The sequence below is a fragment of the Bremia lactucae genome, linkage group LG11, assembly GCF_004359215.1.
Source record: "Bremia lactucae strain SF5 linkage group LG11, whole genome shotgun sequence".
Classification (NCBI taxonomy): domain Eukaryota; phylum Oomycota; class Peronosporomycetes; order Peronosporales; family Peronosporaceae; genus Bremia; species Bremia lactucae.
The window spans coordinates 1770235-1789067 of NC_090620.1; the positions used below are offsets into that span (position 1 = coordinate 1770235).

The window sequence follows — 18833 nt, forward strand, 5'->3', positions numbered from 1 at the left end:
GTATTGATTGGTTGATTCAAGTTTAAATCAACCCCCCAATCGTTGCTAGACACGATTGGGCGGTGCGCATGAAGGCGCTATGTAACGGGGTGTATCGTTACATGAAATTAACACTTAAAGGAACCACAACATTATATAGTTGATGATTTCAGGTTGTTAATTAATATATTATCTAAAAGGTAGATAATATTTGGAGGATATAACTTTATACAGTAATATTCAGAATTCTTATCCATATATAGGTATAGACCATTATATCTATTTATTCCGCAGACTAATCAGCTGTAGAAGTAATCAAAGAGAGTTACAAGATAAGATAGATAAAAATTCATTTACATGTTTAGTATTAGGTTATAGTTAAGTCAGCATTTACAAAGATAGATTAAGAGACACTTAACTATATTAATACAGTTTTCATTTTACCCTCTTAAGTTAACTTGTCTTAAGAGAAGTCTTCCTCTACACGTACAGTGTACGTCACCTAACGTAAGGCACCACTCACAACTGAAGCAGTGTGAAGTGGACTTGTACTGAAACAGTACAAGTCGTAGTGCCCCGTTACACTTCTGATATACTTTTTGCCGCAATTTTGGATAGCATCAAAGTACCAGACATCCGCAATATCATCCCACGTTTAGTATTTCTTACATCAGACGTCAGACAAAGTCGAGCAAGTACACTAATGCACGTGATCTATAGCGATGTTAGTGACACTATAGTGAAGCCCGTGTGGATCAGTGGCAGAGCATCTATCTTGTAAGCAGAAGGTTCCGGATTTAATTCCGAGCGGAGGCATGCAAGGATGGGCTGCTTGTGCCGTCGCATCCCCGAGAGTGCGGACACGGCTAGAAGAGGCTGTTGTTGCTGCTCGGGCGATACTAAGAAAGTGGTGTCGGACATCCCTTAGAAAGTTGGGACCACTAAAAGTGAAATTACCTGCGGATGTCTTCTACTTTGATGCAATCCAAAATTGCATTGACAAGTGTAGACTGAATTTAATGAAAATGGCGCGAGAATAGTAGCAATATGAAATACATATCATTTATAGCGAGGTAGATAACATACCGGTGAAGCCTGTGTGGCTCAGTGGCAGAGCATCCGTCTTGCAAACAGAAGGTCCCCGGTTCAATCCTGGGCGGAGGATTGCATGGATGGGCTGCTTCTGTCATCGCATCGTCCGAAAGTGCGGACACGGTCAGAAAAGGCGATTGTTGCTGCTCGGGCGATACTGAGAAAGTCGCGCCGTCATTTTCATTAAATTCAGTCTACACTTTGTCAATGCAATTTTATATTGCATCAAAGTAGCAGACATCCGCAATATAATTCCATTTAGTAAGCCTTTTCCGAAGGGAAGTTCGACCTGGAATGGCAAGTACAGTAGCGATATAAAATACACGTCATTTTAAGCGAGGTGGGTTACATACCGGTGAAGCCTGAGTGGCTCAGTTTAAAGGTTGTCTATATTACAAGAAGTTAGACAAAGGGACGTTTCAATCTACTTAGCTAACGAATGCTAAATGTAACAGATGCTGTGGTGCATATGAACTTAAGTCGTAGCCGTGTTCGATGCAGCGTTCTTCGATGCGCCTTCCGAATAAAAAAGACATAGATATACCCCTCTACGAACTATTAATGAACGTGAAGCGGAAAGTCGTAATCATGTCCAGAACATAGAAACCTTACGGTTAGAAGACCCGCATATGTGGACCTTGAGTGTACAGATGAACATGATCGTCCGTGCCCATATCTGGTGTCCGATCCCAGAGTTAACACCATCTTCAAGAACGAGGACGTCTTCCTCAGGGGTGACCTCCATGGCAAAGCAATGGGCGCGCATATTGCGCTTGGACCCGCAGACAAGGTAGACACCAGGTGGAAGCACACGAACGCCCTTGCTATCAGGGAGGATACGCCTCACACTTGCCATAGGGCCTGCACCGCCTCCGTCGCAAAGGCTCTTGCGAAGAGCCGCGATGCTGACTTCTACCCCACAGCAAGGACCGCTGTGGGGCAGTAGCGCGCAATCTCGCGCGTCCGGTGGAAGCCGTCATGAAGTGGAACATTGGCGGCAATTGCGTCCTGCAGATATCCCTTCTTGATTGCTGGAATCGATCTCTCTCATTCTGGTTGCCGAGGAGATCAAATGCCATCTGGATAGCGTGTACTAAGCACGCATTGTCATCCCCGTCGACAATTGCACTGTAGGCGCGACCGTTTCGGATGACATAGGCATGATACGGGACTTCGCGGTTGGAATGACGGAGCAATTACGCGTCTAGCTTCGTAAGAAGGTTCTCAAGCCATCTATTACCAGTTGGTCTCGCAGTAATCAAGTCGAATCCGAATCGTCAACCCAGGACACAAGGTATTCAACTCCAGTCTCCATATACCGCCGGTCCGCAATGCAGTCGACGTCATGGCGTTCCTTTGATGATGCCTCTCGCCAAGTACGCTTAACCGGACGCATTACTGGAGTTGTTCAGCTGTGCGTTTTGTAACGCGTTCGCAGGGACAAGAGGCACTGGACCTGAAATCACTCCAGCCTGTGCCATGGCTTGTGGAGTTTAATTCGGGGTTGGCTGGCCTCTTAGCTGGGCGTGAGCGCCACCCCTAATGGTGCCCAAATCGACAGCGCTGACCGCGGATCCGCCACTGTCAGGTCCGCACGCCGTCAAAAACGACCGACATAGCGTCCGGGCTGGCTAGTAGAAGCTCGGACTGGTCCGTCGATGCGGGGTTCCCAGAGCAGCTCCGCAGTCCGAGGCTAGTGGCATTACGCCACAGCCGCCAGACTCTTCGTCCTCACTGAGACCAGCCTCGGCCAAGCTGTTAGGCGGAATCTCCCCCTGACAGATGCCCCTCGTTACCCTTGCGACCGCATACGATGGCATCAGTGCCCGCAGAGGAGAGCTCACCGTCGGGTCGACGAGACGTGGTCAGGCGAGGAGAAGATCTTGATCCATGAAAACGCGTCTTGAGCTTAAGCCGGCAAATCTAAAAGTGGGAGTAGTCGGAGAACCTCCAAACGAATAACGGTTCATTATCAACCGGAAGTTATAGGGAGACGGATTTCGGTAATATTAGGACGTAATTCGGTATACCGACTGAAAATCGGTTTAGACTGCAACATTCTCACAACCACAGTGAGGTGCGTCGAATCCTCGCTGTCGTACAACCGGCGTTTAAAAACCGGAGGTGCGCGGTAAAGGTCGTTAGGACCACGTGAAGAGCAGGGCGCACCGGCGTGGGCTGTCGCCTGTCAAACAGGCACCAATTTCGATCGGTGCAGAGAATCGGAAGCGTAACAGCATGGAGTAATGCGAAGTGTCGTTTACTACGCCGGAATCGTCGATCCAGGCATCACACACGCACAGCTTTCTCGCCAAGACGATATCATGTCACTTCGGTCGCACGCAAAGAAGCGGTGCAACTAGCTGGAACAAAGTTCGATCCATTCACCATCATATCCGGTTCCTTGCGGATCAACAAGACATGGTCACAAGTCGCGACGACGATGCGTATGCGCTCTTTCTGGACTTTCAGAAGGCATTTGATCGCGTCAATTGGGACTACATATTCCAGCTGATCGAGCGCATGGGTTTCGACAGAGCGTCTCTCCAATGAATCAAGCTGCTGTACACCGCCTGCAAGCGCATTTTGTCATCATCCAGAACATTCAGCCCGCACTGCACCCAATAAGAGGAGCGACGCAAGGTGACCCGTTGTCTGTTCTGCTCTTCGTATTGACGATAGCCGCTTGGCATCTTGCCGCGCTCGCATGAGGAGTACGATGTGTGTCTCAATGCGAACCACACTGCTACGAGCATCTTCTTTGCAGACGGCTCAACTCTTTTTAGTGGCTCGAAACCAAGCCTACATGTCCGACTGAAGATCATAGAGGAGCACTGCGAAGGCTCTAACGCGAAGCTGAACGTATTCAAGTCCGTACTTCTGGCGCTGCATCGGAACCACGTCTCTCCTTGCTTTCTGGAGTGCGTGTGGTCAGTCGAACCGAAACTGTGAAGTGTCTTGGCATCTCGTTCGGCCAGTCACCAGTCGTGGACTTCATCGTTGACTTTCTGGATCAACGCTTCTACGACAGCTTCAAGATGTGGTAAAGACGCGCAAGGACACTTCGTGGCCGGCTTCTGGTGGCTCATAGAATCTCCCGTCTATGGCCTCACACAGCACGTCTCGATTCCTATTACAGTGGTGAAGCGGTGGCAGTCAATGCTGAATCGATTTGTTCTGAGTCGGAAGCACGACTGCGATGCGTCCCATGTCCAGCTCATTCCACGCGACTTCTTGTACCTGCCCAAGCGTGATGGTGGCCTTGGCATCCCGTTCTTAGATGCCCAGCTTCAACGACAGAGTATTTCACTGCTGCTGCAGTTCATTCCTGCGGCAACCAACGCAAGTTCTTGGAACTAGACGACCGCCAGCGTTGAGATGCTGACGTCGATACTTCCCCGATACGGGAAACGACATGCGTTAGAACTCCTTGTAATCTATCCGCTACTACATGGTGCAGTGATCTGGTGGTGCCTAGTCTCGCCGTGGTGGAAATCAACCTGGATTTGGTGGTACAAGACTCGGTGGGAGCGGACGTGGTATGACCTTCCGCCGCAACATCAAGCTGCATACGGTCTTCACCAGCCGGTCTGGTTTCATTCGGACGATGCACTTCTCTACGAATATACTGCACGACTCACACCAGCTTATCGCATCGACGATGTTTTTGGATGGCTCTTGAACCGCAACACAGCTTTAGACTCCACGTGTCTAGAGTCTTCGGCGTGCGCTCACTGGCAGAGTTCCTGCTTGAAGGTTGTGCTGGCCAGCGCAGCGTGACTTCGTTCAACGGCACATCGACTTCACGCTCATGTCTACGACGCCTTGACAACAGGCCAAGACGCTGAGAGTGCTGTACACTGAAGCCACTCAGATCACCAAGCGTTTGACCGCACGAGCGTTTGTGCTTCATGCCCCGCTTCGCACCACGCACCTCCATATATCTGCGCTGTAGGATCAGCGCAAATTGTACTTGGTCCATGCACTTCCCCGGTCGGCCTTGCTTCCGGTGGTGTAGACGCCAGTAACACCGACAAACCTCAACCATTGACTGTTCACTCGCAGCGTGTGGGTCAAGAGCAGATTATGTCGTTTATCAAATATAGGAAGCGTCTGCAAGTTACCTTGTCCCCAGTCTTCGAAGACTTGCAGTTTCATCCAGCGTTTCGCCATCTGCCCGTGCGCTCTCGGTCTGGTTCCTTGAAGCTGAACAGCACGCATTAAATATTGCATGCGTGACAGGTGCGACGCAATCGAGACAAAGAACATTGTTCTTCGAGTGCGCTCTTGCGGCCTAGCTATGGGCACGTCTGACAACCCTTTCTGATCGGGACGCATCAAGTCGGGGGCAAACCTTTGCAATCGATAGGTCAGTGCTTTGGACAACACCTTACATCGACTTATACGAGTGCGATAGATCGGTAGTTTCTCGGCTAGGCTCGCAATTTTTTCTTGTGTAGCAGCACAACGGCCGACTTGCGCTGCGATGGAAGCAACATACCACGTTTGAGACGGTCGGCGAAGACTATGCTCAAGCACTCTTCAAACACATCCGGAGCCACCTGGTAGAAGCCAGCGGTCAGTCCCCGTCCATGCCAGGTACCGAGGACGCCTTCATGTGTCAGATCGCACTAGCCATGTCCGCTGTAGTGTCAGTTTAAGATCGCGTGGTCAACATCCGAGACGAAGCGAACGATCGTGTCGAAGAGCTACGTTGCATGTTGTCGTTGGGCCGAGGAGCTCTCCCTGTCGGACTATTAGGGTCTCCCATCTCAGACCCCCAGTGCTCCAGGAAGCAAAGAGAGATCTCATGAAGGTTTGTCGAGGTACTGCCACTCGGTGTCATCACTTCCTCAATCAAGACACGCCGCAAACTCGTTTCCAGCGGACGGAAGAAGTGGTTGGTCGATTTTCAGCGTTGGCAGCTTGAAAATCGAACGCACCGTCCTGGTTGTACTGGTGACTCCGAATCACCGTCTCTTTGGAATCCCTCTAGGCCTCATCGAAGAGCTCACAATCATTATCACAGCCGACGTATGATATCGCGGTGCAGCCTGATCCAGTGCGACACGAGAGTCTTCAACTGCTCGTGTATCCTGTTTGCAAATTTTCTTTTGCACGCCTCGCAGCTGCGCCTTTATGGTTGTCTTCCATGCTTCGCAAACTTTACCCGGGTTCGAAGAGGTGCGTAGTGTATCGCGGACCAGATCGGGTCGCAGAGTGCCCCGGACAGCAATATGTAGTCCAGCCGGTTCTTCTGAGGAAGTGGCCCTGTGAACACACGCTTGGTGTCGAAGTGAATCCGCCATGCGTCAAGTGTCGCTATCCACTCAAGACAACTGGTGCGGCTGGGATTGTAGGGTAGAAGAGTCGAGTCTCGGATCCAAAGGAGTGCTGAGGTCACCCAGCACAAAGTGGGTCGGGTGACCATCAAACCCCTCGATCGCCAAGCTTGAGTAGATTTGCCCCCTCTCTTGGCGATCCACAGGAAACACCGTACACACTTCACCGCCCCGGCCCCGCGAAGGCCGATCGAGTAGTGAGTTAAAGTCGTTCACATAGACCTTGCGCTTGACGCTCGAGGCGATGTGGAACATAAAAACGGAAAGGCGTGCTGCGTGCAGTCTGCGAACTTATTTCTTGGACACGCGACAGAGAGTATTTAAAGAGCATGGCATCGATAAACAAGTTGCCGTTCTTCTTGATGCTGTTGGTGTTAACCGTCACAACACTGACGGAGCTACAACTGTACTGTGTTGAGGAGCCCTTAGCAGCGAGTGGCACACCCACTTGCGGTTCGTGACACCGTGCCGTCCGCAGCAACGTGAAGTCTTCGCACGGAAGAGTCCTCCGGATAGTAGTCATCTAGCTGCCAACGCGCCTCGAGATAATCAAGTAAGTAGCTTTTTGTAACTGAGGTTCATTAACGTTACTTAGCTACCGAGTACCTAACGCCATCTAATGCCCGGACCACTTTTCGTCCCTTACGCAAAATTGGTCATGATGTGGTTTCCTTCGGTGATATTCACCAGGGTAAAACCACTTCCCAACGTTACACCGTACTGGCGGCCGTCGTAGGGCTATTTAGGGTGTCCGTGTCTCCAACCGTCGGGTCATATCGCCTGCCAGCTGTTGTGAGATGTGAGTCCACACAAGCGGCGCCGCCGAATCGGTTCTCGTTTTCCACTCAAATGCGTGTTGTGTAAGCAGGGCATGGTCCTGTAATGTCTTATTGCGTCAATATTACCGAATTTGGTACTAGGGGAAGTGTACAACCCTCGCTGCACCATTATCTTCCTGCACTTAAGCGCACTAGGTTGTCGCTCCGACAGAGTCCGCAGCGTAAATCCCTGCCAACAGGGTCCGCGTAAAAGGTCTCGCCTTTGGATCATATCGGGCAGCCATGCATTTTACAGTGACGGTGTTAACCCCAACCACATCGATGTTCGTCAAGCCACGCTTGATACAAGCTCGTAAACCACGAAGTAGACCCAATTGCGCCGATAGTAGTGGGTCCCTGTGGGCACCGCTGTGGGCGGCTCCTAAACACAGAAGAATCCTTGCCACTCTCGTTAAGGTATTTACTTCCGCGAGCAGTAAACCACTATAGCCATGATAATTTTCACAAGAATTGCCCCCACTAAAAAATAAAATCAATTGACGGTGCACCCGCCAAATCTGTAGTCCAGGCGCCACTGATGTGCCCCCAAGTTTGGTAAGTATGGTGTTCCGAATCGTTTGCCTCAAATGTTCAGGTAGGCCTGCGTTATGACCCCGCAAATATCACGGTGTGCTTGCCGGAGTGTAGCTCCTAGTGCCCGTACATGATACTCAGCTGTTGAGTCTTTGAGGAGCTAAAAATGCGCGGTGCGCCATTGCCAAACCCCGAATAGGTTGTTTATAGCCCCAAAACGCCAACAGTCCGTAAGGACACTCTCCACCGTCCCCGCTAGTAGTTCTAAATAATGTGGCATGGCATTAACTAGTATGTATCCAATACATTGAAGTAGACTGTGTGGGAAAGCTGGACGCTTGAGTGAGAAGATGGCTCACTCAAGCTGTGAGTTGGAAATGCTGGCAGTACGCCATCTGCAGGTAAACACAGTCCATAGTTTCTCCGCAGCAGGGCACACTCAGAATATGTATTATAAATATCAACTCCTTGTACGCGAGCACAGTCCGAATGCGGGCAGTCGATCCGTTTCGTCAGCGGGTTGTACGCTGATAAGGCGTAACGCTTGAGGCGATATATCATTTGTTCTCCCCAAGCATTAATTCCAACTATGTTCCAGAGGTGTTTCGATTTCAAATCGACAAATCCAGAAGCAATTGTCGAATTTAGTTTATTCCAACATGCCTGAGCAGTATCCGCCTTGTCTGCTGCGATTCGATTGCGCCGTTCAGCGATGCGGTTGCGGAATTGTGCTTTGGTGAAAGTCCACCTACTGTGGTTCACCAATATGCAAATCGAACAGGAAAAATTAGGGTGAGGTAGCACACTCGTAACTCGATCTGCGTCTCCGAATACAAGCCGAACTCCCCTATCAATGTCCAAGCGAGTACAAAGGACTTCCTCGTGTACCGTTGGGCCCGATCCGGATGCTAATCGTAACCCCTCTGGCTTCTGTAGCACCAGCAGCCTCGGCGACGTTCCTGTGTAGTCCTCCACTGTGTACCGTGCCTTAGCGGAGGTGGAGCTGCAGGCAAAAACCGCCGGATAATTGAGCCAGATTAATGTCATGAGAAGGTGCACGTTTCTGCGGACATGATCAGTTACCACCGAAGTCAGCACCGTGATAGTAAGCTCACCGGGTGCGCACCACTTCCAGTAAAGGACGTCTTTTAATAATTCTCCCTAACGTGTCAAAGTTCGGGAGATTTTCCTCTCTGAGAAACGCTGCCCATCCTCGTCATAAACCACTACATGACTCAGCGGCGCAAATGGTTGCTATGCAACGTAAGAAATGCCAGCATTCTTGCGATCCTCAGCAACGCATGCGTGGTACAGCGAACCCATGTGCTTAGAACCTATCAAATGCAGTACTCAGCCGTCGCGCGTGACGTCAAAGGTGCTAAAAATAAAATAAAGCGGCTAGCGCTAGTACCATTGCGGACTTGGCCGGGTTGGGTGGAGGGCCCCCAAATGCAGCACAAATAAGTAAGCAGCCTTGCCACCGCACCTCTCGCCACTGTTTTATGCACTGCGCACCGACGCACGACCGCAGGGTTTGCAGGAGCGCGTTTGGGTGCAGCAAGCGTGTGTTGTGCGCCGGAATCCACGCCACCGGCTGACCAGTGATGTACAGAATCCAGTGATCATGGGTATATAGCATCGGTGCGACAGAGGGATTAATAAATTCAAATAATCAATATTGCTGGGATATTTTAATTATTTAAAGTTCTGTTAAAGATAACTTTTTAATGAAGAACTTTCGGTTATAATCAGCGCAAGCTCAAACAAGCCTAACGCTTTGGTTGCACGCGACAGCTTTCGAATCGATTCAGAGTGCTCCCACCACTTCGCGCAAGCCCTGAAGATTTCCAGACGCTTAGACAGAACCGTCGTTTTCATCACCTTCTTCCATATCCGTGCAATCGTCGTGTCTTCGCCCACGTCCATCGCACTGAAGACGGCGGTTGATCACATGGAGCTGTCCAAACTCCGCCATCTCCGTGCTGCTTCCCGCCATCTTGAACGACATCGCGCTGATGACGGCAAGTGGACATTCGATCGCAATCTTTGTGATGTGGTCCGAATTGGTCGCATTCTTAACCAGATTGCACGCAAAATCGATGTTCGTGTCTGCAGCTGCGAGACGATCCGGAAGGATGTCAAGCATGGCGGCGCTCTCATCGTTCAGCATCGATTCGGTCACTGCGATAGAGGAGACGCCTGCACCGTCTTCTTAATCGTCGTGTGATGCTTCTCAGCGAAGAACGCGGACTTGTTTCGCATTCTTCACGACCTCAGGACACTTCTCATCCACCGGGGCGATCTGGAAACGTGCGCCGTATGTCGGGTTAGCCGTCACGTTTTTCGCCTTAAACGTGACCTCTATCGACTCAAGCGCTTGGAAGTATTTCGTGGCAGCAATGCCGTCCAGTGGCAAAGGTTGTTGCTTCACCAGTAGAGCAGAGATGTCAATACCACTGCGTCCGCGCTTTTACTTGTTCTTTGTAACGGTGGTAATGCTATCGCTTGAGAACAGCAGGGGCTTAGGCGTATGCTTCGGACTACCAGGTGGAGAATATATTACAAATATAGCTGAAGTTAAAACTGGAAAATGGACTGGTCGAGCGATTGACGCTCGATAATGACAGCCATATCCTCGGTTGCTGAGTGGTTGGGTGGCGGCAGCTTGGTGACTTTGCTTAGCTCCACGTTGGATCTGACCATCCCGTTTCTTGGACTCTCTCATTCTCCGCTGGAGAGAGGTTTCCTTCGGCTTAGCGCTGGCGTCTTGCGCGTACGAGGTCGCTTTTTGCTGCTGCTGCTGAGAAGCAGATGCATGCGGACGTGGTGAGCGAGATAAATGGACATCGGTCGTGGCAAGGTCGATATAATGATGCGAGCGGTAGCCAAACGGCAGGCGCTCATACTGGAACGTAGCATTCTTGCCATGCGCAGGGTGCAGCTTGTTCTCGAACAGGACCTGGTTACACATCGATCCATTCGCAATCAAGGGACTGGGACAAGTCGTGCCCAAGAAGTACACTCGCCAGGCGGCAGACGTGATCCCAATTGCGAGGTTGACTTCGCGAACCGTGTCGTGCACCGGCTTAAAGCCCAAAAGGAATAGGCGATGCAACATCACGTCCGTGTTGGTGTCAATCGATGAAGTATTTCCGCCAAGTACATCAAACTCTTGAAACAGGAAGACACCCCCAAGGATGATTACTTCGTGCGTTCAAGTGCAAGACAAGCCTCTTTCGACTTTACCTTGAAACAGAGGTTGCCGCCTGGGAGTTTAGAAACCTGGTCGATCTGAAACGTGCCATACAGTTTATCGAGGGCAACTTTGCCGTGACACTTGCCAAAAATGACGTAATGATTTTTTGCAGCGGTGGCTTCATGAACGTGCGGCCGGTGTCGCTCGCCATATCGAACCGGGCACGAGGAAGAGGTTGCGGGCGCGCTTGCTCCATACGAGACGAAATGTAGGACCAGTCGCCTCCGGCAGCATACTGCCGCTCAATTGCTCCGATGTCGCAGACGAGTTTCCACACGACGGCGCGCCTCGTCAGGTTCGGCTTGGTCAAGACGGAGATGTTCTTGCTGCCCGATCACGTCAGCCATCGTTGGCCGTGGATCCACCGTCGAATGTGAGGCAGCGATATTGGCGTCGGTGTCAGGTGAGAGCGCGAATTCCCCACTATTTCTTCCGGCATATCGTCAGGAGCGGAGTCGGGGAGGGGTTTCGACGCATTTAACGTCACGCCAGCATCCGGATAAGGTTCCGTCTGCTCTGGCGCAATCAGTGCAAGCGCAGTCGAAGACGGAGACGCGGCGAGGTGATTTTGGACATCGATATTGGTCACAACGTCCAGTTCCTTCCGAATTTTTTCAAGGGGATGGCTTGAATACGGCTCCCGGCTGGATGGCGATTGCTAACACAGGGTTTGGGTCAGATAGGCCACATGCTATCCGTGCGACGGTTGTCTGGGAGGCTGAAGCTGGATTGCCCAGGGAAGACCAGGACTGAGGGTTGAAGGAAGGTTCTTCTGAAGAGTCGACTTGTGAGGTTGCCGGCAAATTGAGAAGTTAGTTTTTGTAATTCTAATCATATTTACCTTTTGGTGCACATGACAAGACCCTTTCATTATCTTTGGACAATTTGTCGGCCCCGGGAATCGAACCAGGACCTCCGAGTCCTCAAGTGAGTGGTGGACCACTACACAGGATCGGTGGCCTGTGTGGCTCAATGGCAGAGTATCTGTCTTGTAACAGAAGGTCCTCGGTTCAATCCCGGGTTGATGCATGCACGGATGGGCTGCTTCTGTCATCGCATCGTCCGAAAGTGCGGACACGGCCAGAAGAGGTGGTTGTTGCTGCTCGGGCGAATATATCTTTTCCCACAATTTTGAATTGCATCAAAGTAGCAGACATCCGCAATATGATTCAATATTTAGTGTGGGGGGGTCGAAGGGATGTCAGACATGGTCAGGCAAGTAGAGTAGCGATAATACACGTCTTTGTAGCGAGGTGGGTAACATACCGGCGAAGCCTGTGTGGCTCAGTTAAAGGTGTATATATCAATATACTATAGACGGGGGCTAATCAATCTACCTGGCTGGATCTGATATTATACTGTACCTTTGTACATTATTATTTTTTTGTGACGAACACCATGACACTAGAAAAGTCGAGAAGCACCAAACTCCCATATAGATGCAGAATCGAGTACGAAAAAATCTATTCAAAAAGGGTCATGCAAATGTGAGACGACGAAAGCCGCCTGATGTTTGCAGCAGGAGAAACGAGACTAATGTCACGTAAGTCCAAATAGATCCTTTTTAGCGAAAACCATGACGCTGGAAAAAAACAAGGAGCACCAAACTCCCATAGAAAATTTAATTACCGAATGTTTTGCTGATTTTGTTTCGAATCGATAAGGATCATGCAAACGTGAGTCGAAGAAAGCCGCCAGGTATTTTGTAACAAGCTAAGTTGCCGTAATGTTACACAATTCCCGTTAAGTAAACTTTGACTACTTAAGAAAATGGTCAAGTATTTGCCAGAAGTGATTAGGCCCACCACTTGGGAGTGGTGCACATTGTGACTACTCTTGTGTATGTGATGCACATAGGTGCATGCACAATAGGAGGGATGACGGCTAGCGTCATCCGTTACGCGAGGTATCTGGAAAGATACACTCGCAATACGTATTAGCGTTATCTATAGAGATGACATTTATGGTTGGAAAAAATTGGTATTTATATTTAATGCGATTAAATATAAACCAGTCTGAAAACTATTTCCTACCTGGTTACTGCGCGCGAGGAGTGGGCTCACCGCTCCCATGACGACACGTATACCAGAGTACTTTGTGCGTTGGGTGAAATCGTTAGGTACCCACCACAACTACCTCACTGCACGCGAGAGTAGCTGGTCAAACTGCTTCCTCGCTATGCTAGGGTGTGTGCTTAAGTAGAGCGTGGCCGCACTAAGACGTATCTGCCTACACTTGGTAGCACTTGAAATCCTTTCCACGACCGGCGTCTCTAAGCGTGTACGTGAGGACAGCCTCAATATCGATTGAGCTCATTTCCCCCACCTCTCCGAACATTATCGGGAGGTGGCAAAACACTTGGCGCAGCGACTTGGTGAGAAAGCTCTGGCCAGGCTCTTGGGCAGTCCTTCTGAGCAACATGTTGCTCAGTTGGGTCAGTCCGAAGCGCAGAGCCATGCTGCGACGGAGTCCGTCACTAAGACTCAGGATGCGCTTCGGCGTGAGCAGGCTCGGAGCAAGGTTCTCAACAGGACTGTTGAGATGCTCTCTGCCCGGCCGCATCAGCCGAGGCCCATTCTGACAAATCCGCTTTATTTTTCAAAAGAACTGCAGCGCACACGATTGTCTACTGGCTGTTAGTTTAAGGAAGGAAAGATCCACCAATTAGTCACACCAGATCCAGAAGAGAACTTGGTAGACTGTTGCTCATTGTCCACAATTGACGAGAGCGTCCTAGAAACGGATAAAAAGAAATGATTCGCTGCTCAAGGCTGGGTTACTTTGAGAAACAGTCCGTTCTATGAGGTTCTGTGGAAACATCGCGATGCGTCCAAGAAGAAATGCCGAGCCGCCTACCAGCAGATAGGGGCATCGGGCACGAGATTGATCTTGAACCTGGCACCAAGTATTGTGTGATCAGGCAATGGCCGTTGCCGAAAGAACAAGTCGATTATTTCGATGAGTTTTGCGACAAGCAAGCCAAGGCGGGATATGTACGTGAGAGCAAGTCGCCTCACTGCAGCCTGACCTTCTGTGTGCGTAAAGCCACAGGTGGATGGCGCGTAGCTCACGCTTACAATAAGCTGAACACGGCAACCTTTCCGGTGTTAACGCTTATCCCGCGTAAAGATGTCATGTTGAACTCCATGGGTACTCATGAGAGAGTCCGATGTAGCCAAAACGGCAGTAGCACCCCAAGAGGCATGCTTTGGGAGTGGCTTGTGATGTGATGCCCCAAGGTATAAAAAAATGCACCAGCGACATTCAACCGTGTATGAGCTCACGTGATGCGACAGTACCGTGCCTACGCGCCTCATTACTTTCACGATGTATTCGTTCATAGTAGGGCCGAGGACGGGCTGAGCGCAATAGAGTCGCACAAGCGTCATTTAGACGCTGTGTTGCAGAATTCGAAAGACGCCCAGTTGTACGTCAACTTAGAAGAGTGCGTCATAGCGCTCCCCGATATTCCTGTGCTGGGCTGCATCGGTGGTACACATTGTGTACGAGCAGACCCAGACAAAGTAAAACCAGTAAAGGAATGGAAAATCCCACGGCATGTAAAGGATTTACGCCAATTTCCAGGGCTCGCTAATTACTTGCATAAGTATAGCAAGAATTATGCTGAACGAACAAAACCATTGTCTGGCCTTCTTTGAAAGGGCGCAGAATGTGTTCGGCGCTAAAACAAGAAGATGCGTTCACATCAGTGAAGCAATCTCTTGTTGAGGCACCGGTGGCATTGTCAGACGCGGATAAGCCCTTAAGCGTCGTCTGCGATGCAAGCAATTTTGCAATCGGCAGCGCACTCATGCAGAAGGATGACGACGGCGTTGGCCGTGTCATATCTTATCAGTCCCGGTTTATAAAAGCCCCGGCACTGATATACTCTGTGCATGACAAGGAGCTCCTTTCAGTAAAGTATGCTCTTGTAAAATTTCGAGTGCACCTGTTGGGCACCGAACCATTTGTGGTTTCTACGGATCACGCATCACTGGGGACCGCAAGAAACTCACCGCAACTCTCGCCTAGAATTGCAAGAAGGCTGACATTCTTTTTTAAATTTAGCTTCAAAAAAAAAAAGTTTACTCTAAGCCGGGTAAGTCGAAAATCTTGCCTGACGCGTTATCGCGCAGACCAGGCTTCGAGGCAAGACACCAGAAAATGTGTGTCGTGCTTAAGCACATGTTGAGTCGTCACCGTGAAGGCAATACACGTGACGAATGCATTGGCCTCCAAAATAAAGGAAAACTTCAGTCAGGACGAACATTTTCGCCTGCGGTTGATCACTTCGGTGGACGAAAGATTTCTCTTCCGTCGCACCTCAAGGCTAAGCTAAGTCGCTTAAGCTACAGCGATGACCTTTTATGGCATCAGCTGTCACATTGTGATCATTTAAGAATCTATTTACAGATCTCAAGCTAAAACTACTTCACGAGCTCCATGATTCACCGTAGAGTGGCATCTGGGCGAGGCCAAATATTTTTATGAGTGTCAGAGGAATTTTGGTGGCCACACCTATATCGACGGGTGGCCAACTATATTCGCTTTTGCGAACAGTTTCAGCGCGTTAAGCCTGCACCGTCCAGTAGTGCGCTATTGAAGCCGCTTCTGATTCCAACGGATTGTTGAAAGTCGGTCAGTCTGGACTTCATGTTTGGCATGCCGCCTGACAATAAGGGCCGTCGTCTTTGTAGATAGACTGAGCAAAATGGTACGTCTAGCACCATGTAGTAGTGTATTGACTATCAGCTGTGCCGGATACCAGCTCTTGGCTATCAGCTGTGCCGAATACCATTGACGGTGAGGTTACAGCTAAGCTGTTTTCGATCGTGTGTCTCGACAGCACGGTTTGCCAGTGGTAATTAACTACGATAGAGATCTCCGTTTCATGGGAACATTCTGGAAGTCGATCTTTATGTAAATGACACCTGATTAGACATGTCCACAGCGACTTATCCGCAGACCAATGATCAATTTGAACGTGTCAATCGCGTCATTGAAGACGTTCTGTGGAGTGTGTTTCCTGAAACACCAAAGCGCCGAAGCACAATGCTCCCGGTTATTGAGTTAAGTAACACAACGCTGTGGATGTCTCTACAGGCTATACTCAATTTTATGTGAGCGATCTCACACATCTACGCGTTCCATTAACGATACCACTACGTGGTTCGGGGCTTGATTAGAAAGAATCTGCCGATCGACTTGCTGATTTCAGCCCGTTCCTGTTAAGAAACAAGTTCGCGAGTTTCTCGCAACGCGTTTAAATGTCAAAACGTGTGTGTGACGCAATGGCCGCTAAACCAGTCATTTTGCTTAATCGGAAAACAAGACCACGTTGTTCGTGTTACCATCCGAATCGTTCGGTAGGCACAACACAAAATCTATACTGATAGACTCCCAACACGGTCAAATTGACCAGTGGCGCAGCTGCATGAGCCGAGGGTTCAACCCGTTAGCTTTTCTAGTGTGCGAACATTGATGCTCACCCATTTGTAGAATTTAAACCACCAATAACTCTGGCTCACGGAGATGTAGATCTTGGCTCGATTGAGATGGCCACTAAATTTAATCATAGAGGACTCGATATTTAAGCTCCTCATCATGAGAAACTACGAGATGCGAGGAGGATCCGGTGTATCTGTCAAATAAAAAGAAGGCTATTGTCCATAGATTATCAATGCAAGCCCGCACTCAATCGTGCCGACAATTTAATGTCCGAGTTTTTAGACTCATTGCCCCCAAGAACTGGTAGCAGAGCTACACATTGTTTGCCTTTGGCATTATGCCAAACGGATTATACCTGTTGTTCGCAACGTTACACTCGGAACACGAACGAGCTCGTAATCTGCTCTGCGTGATAGCGCATCAGCTATAGTATTTTGCTTTCCAGGCTTTTACTTCACCTCGACATTATAAACGGGAAAGAATGAAAGCCATCGAGCTATTCTTCGCAAAAGGCGACTTAGTCGCAATGCGAAAAGATAGATCCTCTTTATCCTCACTTCCTAGTAGTAAAAAAGAGTCTATTACTTTCCAAGTAGGGCGCCTCGCCCTTACTATGGATCGGCGTTTTCCCTCACTGTACCGAATTACTGTTTTAGGTGGAGTTTGCGCTCTTTCGAATTTTGCGCGGCTTGCGCAATGGTCAGGCTGAGCGCAAAAGCTTAGTGCTTTTGCACAAACTAAATTAACGGAAGTTTCGTTGCTAATCCACAGCTTAAAGCTCTGATTTTATCTTAGCGAAGCTGAGATCCATGGGTTCAGTTCTTTTAGACGTATCCAATTTGCTCGAAGAGCTACTTATGATATCCTGCTGATCGACGCGATAGGAACTAAATCGAACTCAGCGTATAATGCAATGTCAACCGCCGCTTCAGAAGTTGCGGGGCGGGGGGGAGGGGGGAGCATACATTAAGGCGACGTCCGAAACCAGACCTTTCATAAACATAATTACTAGAACCACCCCTTGTAGTGGGTCTTGCTGTATAGCAGCAATAAGAATTCCTTAAAATCCTGGTTAAACAACCCTAGGATCATTTTCCCTGACGAGTAGATATAATCGCGATCGAATACGAAGAGCCTGGTTAAGCGGTACAAACACGCGAGACAATTTATGTTTCAGCGTGTCCCATCTGGAAAAGCGATGACTATAGACATATTACATGTGCAATCTCTGTCCTAGCTCTAATGCCGAGCAGAGACAGCTAGGCCCATCCGTTGTTTGAAATGGGGTCTACACGTAGTACTCATTTAGGAGCGACACTAAATTTGTAATATTAGGGTTTAATCAAATTCAGTCTTCTGGTATCTATTTTATTGCATTCCGATTGCATTAAAGTAGCAAACATCCGCCAGGACTTCCACTTAAGAGGTCCTTCTTCGAAGAAATGTCGGACATAGTCGGGCAAGTACAGTATGCAAAAGATTTGAAGCGAGGTAATCGCAGTGAAATGTATACCAGAAGACTGAATTTGATGAAAATGACGGCGACCTATAGCAGTATTGTCAAAGCAGCAACAATTTCCTATTCTAGGCATGTCCACGCTTCCGGACGATGAGATATGAGAAGCGGCCATGCATATTTCCGCCTAAGATTGAACCAGGGGGGGCTTCTGCTTACAAGACAGATGCTCTGCCACGGCGCCACACAGGCTTCACCGTACTATTACTTACCTCTCTACAAATCTTTTGCATTTCGTAACGCTACTGTACTTTCCCGACTATGTCCGACATCCTTTCGATAAAGAACCTCTAAATTGGATGTCCTGGCGGATGCCTGCTACTATGATGCAATTCGGAATTGCAGTGAAATGTATACCACAAGACTGAATTTGATGAAATGACGGCGACGTTTAGGAGTAATGGCAAAGCAGCAACAACCTCCTATTCTGGGCGTGTCCGCGCTTCCGGACGATGCGATGAGAGAAGCGGTCATGCATGTTTCCACCTGATTTTTTAACAAGGGGGGCTTTGCTTACAAGACAGATGCTCTGCCACGGAGCTACACAGGCTTCACCGTACTATTACTTACCCACAACAAATCTTTGCATTGTCGAAACGCTACTGTACTTGCCCGACCATGTCCGACATCCTTTCGATAAAGAACCTCTAAAGTGGATGTCCTGGCGGATGCCTGCTACTATGATGCAATCCGGAATGCAGTGAAATGTATACCGGAAGACTGAATTTGATGAAAATGACGGCGACCTATAGCAGTATTGGCAAAGCAGCAACAACCTCCTATTCTGGGCGTGTCCGCGCTTCCGGACGATGAGATGAGAGAAGCGGCCCAGCCATGCATGTTTCCGC

The 18833-nt window shown here is 49.3% G+C and overlaps 3 protein-coding genes across 3 annotated transcripts; all 3 read right to left on the reverse strand.

Annotated features, from left to right (window-relative positions):
• Nucleotides 1–1657: 1657 nt before the first annotated feature.
• Nucleotides 1658–1927, reverse strand: CCR75_006749 (uncharacterized protein; the record flags this gene model as incomplete). The annotated part of the gene is made up of 1 exon (XM_067964817.1): nucleotides 1658–1927. One exon carries the CDS (start codon nucleotides 1925–1927, stop codon nucleotides 1658–1660), a length of 270 nt encoding a protein of 89 aa, XP_067817828.1.
• Nucleotides 1928–2702: 775 nt separating this feature from the next.
• On the reverse strand, nucleotides 2703–2891 carry CCR75_006748 (uncharacterized protein; the record flags this gene model as incomplete). Its single annotated transcript, XM_067964816.1, has 1 exon — nucleotides 2703–2891. One exon carries the CDS (start codon nucleotides 2889–2891, stop codon nucleotides 2703–2705), a length of 189 nt encoding a protein of 62 aa, XP_067817827.1.
• A 5162-nt stretch (nucleotides 2892–8053) lies between these two features.
• On the reverse strand, nucleotides 8054–8812 carry CCR75_006747 (uncharacterized protein; the record flags this gene model as incomplete). Its single annotated transcript, XM_067964815.1, has 1 exon — nucleotides 8054–8812. One exon carries the CDS (start codon nucleotides 8810–8812, stop codon nucleotides 8054–8056), a length of 759 nt encoding a protein of 252 aa, XP_067817849.1.
• Nucleotides 8813–18833: the final 10021 nt, after the last annotated feature.